The 7,146-nt window shown below is 34.6% G+C and overlaps 1 protein-coding gene across 1 annotated transcript in view; it reads left to right on the top strand.

Moving 5' to 3' along the window:
- Window positions 1-3,950: 3,950 nt before the first annotated feature.
- Window positions 3,951-7,146, top strand: part of LOC112499871 (replication protein A 70 kDa DNA-binding subunit A-like) — an 11,345-nt gene continuing 8,149 nt past the window's right edge. Inside the window, exons 1-12 of the mRNA XM_025103142.1 lie at window positions 3,951-3,973; window positions 4,044-4,200; window positions 4,321-4,588; window positions 4,697-4,796; window positions 4,871-4,998; window positions 5,072-5,156; window positions 5,246-5,381; window positions 5,455-5,663; window positions 5,740-5,860; window positions 5,950-6,120; window positions 6,190-6,252; window positions 6,599-6,804. Coding sequence (XP_024958910.1) covers window positions 3,951-3,973; window positions 4,044-4,200; window positions 4,321-4,588; window positions 4,697-4,796; window positions 4,871-4,998; window positions 5,072-5,156; window positions 5,246-5,381; window positions 5,455-5,663; window positions 5,740-5,860; window positions 5,950-6,120; window positions 6,190-6,252; window positions 6,599-6,804 — 1,667 coding nt within the window. The remainder of the gene's footprint in view (window positions 3,974-4,043; window positions 4,201-4,320; window positions 4,589-4,696; window positions 4,797-4,870; window positions 4,999-5,071; window positions 5,157-5,245; window positions 5,382-5,454; window positions 5,664-5,739; window positions 5,861-5,949; window positions 6,121-6,189; window positions 6,253-6,598; window positions 6,805-7,146) is intronic.

The raw sequence follows: 7,146 nt of genomic DNA, 5'->3' as shown, positions 1-7,146 counted from the left end.
ATAAAATTATTTCTGGAAATTCAAGAGACTAAATGCTAATTTTTGAAACTTAAAAATATAATATATATTAACAACAACGGTGAATAATAAGAACAAAATGTATAGATAGCTTGTTGGTTAACGCTTTGAGGTTGTGTTGTTGAGGTCGCGGGTTCGAGCCCCGCCCTCAGCATGCGCTCCTATTTTTTCTAAAGTAGCCCCACGCAGTTTAATGGGTCTTGACCAACCTGTCACCAGGCCCACACAACAGAAACTTTACAGCAGCCATGGCTGCAGTTTTGAAGTTTTTTATCATCGAAAATAGCTCGATTCTTGACGTTTTTTCCTCATTCTTTTTACACCAAACTCTTGGTAATATTTTTACCAACACTTTGACATAAAGAACACGAATTTTCATTAAGAAATGAGTTCCATTTACTCATTTAAAGTTTTAGTTTTAAACTAAACCGAACGAAACTTTAAACTTCAAAATCAAACCATAAAACACCAAATCTGGAACGTGAGGCTACTACGGTTCTATAGAGGACTAAAAAACGAARCTAACCATATAAAGAACATGAATTTTAGTTGAGTATTTTACCTCTAATCGACGAAAAACGAAGATTTCGGATGGAAATTTTCGAGCTCCGATTTCTCTCCCGATTCTCAACGAAATTTCAAAAGGTTTGAATGAAAACTGTAGAGGAGAACGTTGTCTACATATCTCTGATTTTTTTTGTTTGGCTTATTGGTTGACTGAAAGAGCCAATAAGAAGCCTCAAAGGTTGCATCGTTCCATCACTTTCAAGAAATCAAAAAATGGCATAATTACATAACAGGTCCTTCTGGTTTGGACCTGTTATCACCTGACACACCCCCTTAACTATCACAAATTTACAATTTTTACCCATGTCTTGACTTTTTCTTTCACCTTTAGTCCGATTTTGAAACTTCTTTTAAATTTTTTTTCTTTATTTATTTATTTAACATATATGTGTATATATATATATACATAAATACGTGTGTGTGTGTTATAATAATAATAAGAATGAAAATAATAATAGAGGTAAATTATTTATTGCTCGAATTTTTTTGGGTTTTACACTTCCCGACTCAATGTGATCAAAAGAATGACGATGTTGAGACATGTGTTCCTCAATTTCAACATTAGCTTCCTCTTATGTGTTGGTTGTCTCAAAATGTTTAATGAAACATCACTATTTTGAGAAGGTGATGACTGGGTTGGTAGGGTTGATATGAGAGTCGGCATGGGCTCAGTGCCTTTTTTAATACCTTCAACCAAAGAATGTGGAGAGATAGAAGATGTGGGTGCCCGTCTTTTTGTGGATGGGGCAAGGTCCTCTTCTTTTTTTGACCCTGATCTCTCTAAATCCTCTTTTTTTTATCTCTTCTACCCTGTCTCTCATTCACATTTTCCCTCTCTACACTTTTAGGAGACATAACCCTCTATTTCTCTTCCCCAACACTATTTTCTTTTGACTCTTCACCACTCGTCCTAGGTGGAACTGCTTCTTGGGTAGGGTTTGCCGATTCTGGCAGTCCCATAGAAGCACAATATTCTTTAAGTACCCTATTGTCATTCCTAATATATGCTCTCAACTCCAAGGGGAGTGGCATATGATTTCTGAAATTAGAAAGAGGAGTAGATAACCTCAATGAATACATGTAGAATTGTGGGGCCATTTCCTCCTCCTCTCTTACTGGAATGTTCAGTCGTAAGTGCATTGCCCCTTCATGCATAGTTGGAAGAATCTTTGAAATGGAATGTACCCAGGTGGCTGTGCAATGTATGCTTTAATTTCTTCCATGAATAGTGATGCATAATCATAATGCATGTTGAAAGCTATACCATGGAAGATTGTCAATGTTGGCCTTGATGCTTGATCCAGGCTTGAAGCTTGATCCAGGCTTGAAGCTTTGGGCGATAAACATCGATTGATACAGGAGAACAAGCAGTACCAAACAGGTGGTAAACCTTTCCTCCTAAAACTGCTTAGTGTTGGCAAGGGATCTTTGTATCCAAATAAGATCAAGTCTTTAATCATCTTCTCCTAAGATGGTAGGGCATCAAAATCTGATTTCCCCAACACTTTATTGTTATTTGGAAGGAAGAGCATCTTTCTTATCAGTTCCAGGGATAAGAAAAAACCATACCCACCTACAATTGAAGTAATCTCATTTTGTTCCTCATCATATGTTAGATTCTTCCACCACTGTTGAAGATATTGAACAGGAACTTCGTACCTTCTAGTGAACATTCTTTTTAGTGGATGTATTTTAAGCGTTTCAATGACAATTTGGTGCTCGTGTTTGAATTTTTCAGAGTTCAGGTTTAGAGCACTATTGTTTTCCTTAATGAGATCATAATCAGATTCTGGTAAAATAGTATGACTTACATCAGGTTCTCCAATAGCTACAGACATAGCACCAGTCGGTGCTGGTTGGCTTTCATGAGCATCTCCCACTTCCCCTTGAGATTCAACGAGTTCAGGGTTGTGTTCTTTAGGCTTTTCAGTGACCTGTTCGTCATTTGGCACCAGAATCGGAGCCGGATGATTGAATCCAGTGTTCGCTGATGGAGATTGGTTTCCTAAAGGAAGGGAGACATGCTCATGGAGAGCAACTTCAATGTTTCCAATCAGGATAGAAGTACCCTGGTTGACCTCATTGTCAGAATCAGAAGACGACGAGGGTTCAAAGCAGGTTTTGGTGGTGTGGATTGTTTTCTGGACGTTCGACTGTGAGTTAGCCATTGATGGATTTCTTTGGTGTTCTGTCATTGCAAGAGGTAAGTTCGTATGAGAAAAATGATGGCGGGAGTGATGACGATTCACATATATGGAGTATATATGGTTTTAAATTTTAACAAATAGCTCGAAAGGTTTGTTTATAGAGTGACACGTGGAAGTGTAGAGTACTTATTGGACTCATTCAGTGTGCTAATTAAAAACCGTCGTATTTTATAAAAATGTTTAATTACCATTAGGATGTAGGTTAATAGTTGGTCGTATCATATACGAACACGTGGCTGAAAACCGTTTTAGGTGCATTTTAGGCGAAGAAATGTGTTAAAAGTATTGACGATCCAGAGTTTGTTGTATAACTCTGAATTTTACTCCAGACTTGTAGGTCTGAATGTATTTTGTACTAGAACTCTGGCCCGGGTACCTTCAGACTTAACTCCTCTGAATTACGAAGTCTGGGTTGGACGAAATTTTTTCCCACAGGCGAGACTTCCATATCTGTATAGACCTTATAAATTATCCTTCGTCATGTGAGAGTCAATATTTGAAAATTAGCCCTTAGGAAAGCCATTGAAATTGTTAAACTCCGTATCAAAATGGTCAGGTCTGCAATGTACAGAGTAACATCCTCGCCTCTGAACTTATAACCACAGTCCTAAATCTGGGACACCACTTCAGACTTGAACATCTGTATTTGCCATGGACGGCGCAGGAAGGACTTCCTCAGCCTACAGACTTGAAGGTCTGTAAAGATGTTCCAAACTTCCACTTCGTATTATGAAGTCTGGGTCAGTAGAAAACTTTTTCCTCAGGCCAAACTTCCATATCTGTATAGATCTTATAAACTATCCTTCTTCATGTGAGAGTCAATCTTTGAAAATTAGCCCTTAGGAAAGTCAATAAAGTTGTTAAACTCCGTATTAAAATGTTCGGGTCTGGAATGTACAGAGTTACTTCGTCACATCTGAATTTATAACTGCGGCCGTAAATTTGGGACACCACGTTCATACTTGGACGTGGATAGACTACACAACTTCAGAATTTTCATAAATTGATAAACTCAAAACTTCAGTCATCGTCGGTTGTAATCCCCATAAAATTGAAAATTTTTCATCATGGGACGTGGGTTTAAATTGTGATTCAATTTCCGTACTTCCCACTACTCAAATTGGCAACATTTCTCAACTTCAAACCACAACAATCAAAATGAATTGCTTACCTGCTGTGAGGTATGATACCTTCGTTTGATTAACCTACTTCAAAATTTTGATTAATTGATACATGTTTTTCCTTCAACAGATTAATGGCTATGAAGAATATAACATTCATCCAAGATCTTGACATACAGAAGGATAACTTCACTGTGAAGGTCCGAATCACTAGACTGTGGAATCAACCGCTGTTTAAAAACCCGGATGAAATATATTCCGTCGAAATGATATTAATGGATGAACAGGTAAATTCTTATTTCTTTTTCAAGCTTTAGTATTACAGTCATCATATTTTATTATTATCTAAGTTATTTAAGATCTTCACATCATCACTACTCATTCCTTTTTCATTTTTATGTTTTTAGGGCACTAAAATACAAGCAAATGTCCTACCAAAATGGGTTCCTAAGTTCAGGAATTTATTTCAGGAAGGGACTGCAATTTTCATTAAGAATCCTACATTTGCTCGACATGCATTGAAGTACAAGTTAATTGATAATACAAACAAGTTAAGTTTGTATTACAAAACTTCTGTGACAAGTTGCCAGGATTTTAGGGGTTCCAGTTTTGGTTTCTCATTTGTCAAATTTGCAATTCTTATATCGAAAAGTATTCCAGAACATACAGAAGTTGGTGAGTGAATTAAATCCATTTAGATTTATTGTATTGTTTAAATAAATTATATATTGTACTGTGATTGAAGTTAAACGTGGTTATGTTAACTTTTTGATGATTACATAGATGTAATTGGTGAGGTTATTGGTTGTGAGACAATGGTGACTCTTCCAGATAACAATGGAAAAGCCAAAAGAAGGATGCAGGTTGAGATGCAGGATTTGGAGTAAGTATTTTTACTTTAATTTACTAATAGTAATCTTTAGAAACTATATAATTTTTTTCTTACAATTTATTTAGGGGGATTAAAATCCAAGTGACATTGTGGGATGCATTTGCTCAGGAATTTAATGATTATGTTTCTACTAACAAGGACAACGGGATTGTTATTCTTGTAATTCAGTTTGCAATGGTGAAAATTTACAGAGGTTTGTCTGACTCATAACATATATATTTCTTTCAAAGAATGTTGTGTTAACTTGCTTCATTTTTTTGTTTCAGAAAAACCATTTCTTTCTAACTCATTTAATGGTACGAGATTGTTCATCAATTCGAATATTGATGAAATCAAGGATTTTATGAAAAGGTCAGGAAATTTTTATTTATTTATTTCTGTTATGTATCTTATATTTTTTTAATATACATTATTGTTTACTTATACTCCTGATTCAATAGTTTGATTCGGGAGAGTGGCGAATCTAAATCGTCACAACAGATTTCAATGCTCTCTGGATTGTCTTATTCATATCATGAAGATTTTCTAGACAGAACCAGTAGAGCAAACATTGTTGAAATTAGTGAAACTGTTGAGGTACTTATTTTTTTAAATTGTTTCTATACATTCAGTAATTTCATTTTATCATAACATATCGTACTTTAAACAGGCAAAATCACTAATTATATTAGGAACAGTGAAAGCATTTAGGAAGGATGTTCCTTGGTTTTACATGGGTTGCAAGAGGTGTAACCGCAAGGTTCGACCCATGTACACTATAATTGACAAGGATGATAGATCGGGTATGAAAGAAGAGAGTGAAAGTTTTGAATGTACGACTGATAGATGCAGAGATAAAAAGACTGAGGTTTTGCAAAAGTAAGTAACAATTACATAACAGTACTTTTCATTAACTTATGCACACTTACTTAATGTTCACTTAATAATCATATAGGTTCAGAATTTCTTTGAGAGTTCAAGATGATACTGGAATTGAATCATTGACATTTTTTGATCGAAAATATAATAAACTTTTGAATCAATCTGCAATAGTGTTGTATGAAAAAGTTAAAGAGGTATGATTAGAAGTCTTATCTTTTTTCATAAGTTTTTTTTGATGGATTCCAAATTCCTGTTAACGTAAAAGCTGTTTGTTTTTTTTCAGAGTCGTGATTTAGATATGTTTCTGGATGTTTTGCTCGATCGAAAATTTGCAATAAAGATTGACATAACTGATTACAATATTAAAAACAGATGTTTCATTAATGGTATTTCAAAGCTAACAGATGATGATGCCATCTTGAATGAATTGGAGATGAGATACGCTTCTCAACAGGTGCTGATTATCATTTGTAGAAAATATCATCCAATTTAGTCTGACATTATTCTACAATTTACTTTGCAGCCTGCTAAATCAGAATCAGTAAATCTGCATTCAACAGATTTCAGTTCTGAAGAGAAGTTAAGGGTATTATAAATGTCACCTTTAATGTAGTTTGTAAAATTAAATGGTAGCTGTTGGGTTCAAGATTGTGCTTATTTGTTGTATTCAAGTTCTCCCATTTTATAATTGCTTTGTAATAGTTAGCTTTTTTAATTTCCTAGTATAAATAGTTTTTATGTAGTTAATTGTAACTAGTTAATACTAATCACTTTGTAAATTCTCTCAAGAAATATCATTTCAACTTTGGTGAAAATCTCTCTCTACTCATCTAATTGTGTTCTTGAAGATTAATCTGATTGTGTATGATATTTGGGAATCATAGAAGCAACTAATTCTTCAAATGTCATAACTGATTATTGTCTTATTTAAGGATGTTGTATCATTTACTGGTGAGAATGCAACACCCTCCGATGTGGATAAGAGCACTGCAGACAGTCCGGAATCACAAGTGAAGTTGTATGACAGAAGGCTTGGGAAAGGAATTGATAGGAAGTGTGATTTTGAAAGTTGGTCTGATGCCGATCAGGAAGAAAAAGAATCGACTAAAAAAACATTAAAAATCCCTAAGGTTGAAAAGTAATATTCTTGCTTTTGATGAATAATTACATTCAAACTCGTATTTGGTATTGTGTTTGTGGTTGAATTTTGGTTTGGACAATGATTTTTGAATTGGTGATTATATTATCGTATACGTTTTCATTATTATTTGTCTTGGATATGATATTAAACTTATTTGCATTACATAATTTTGTTTTACTTGATTTTCATGTTTAAGAACATTATCTCTGTGGTAGCTCTCATTCCTTGAATGTAAAAGTATAGAAAAAGTAAAACAGCAAGTATTGACAGAAGCTGATCTGTCACAGAAGACCACAGAGGACAATCAACAGAAGAAGCTCAATCGTACAATATTCAAGT

This window comes from Cynara cardunculus, assembly GCF_001531365.2.
Source record: "Cynara cardunculus var. scolymus isolate 2C chromosome LG 17, CcrdV1, whole genome shotgun sequence".
NCBI classification, from domain to species: domain Eukaryota; kingdom Viridiplantae; phylum Streptophyta; class Magnoliopsida; order Asterales; family Asteraceae; genus Cynara; species Cynara cardunculus.
Note: the sequence above shows the minus strand (reverse complement) of the source record. Positions and strands in the feature narration are given on the sequence as shown.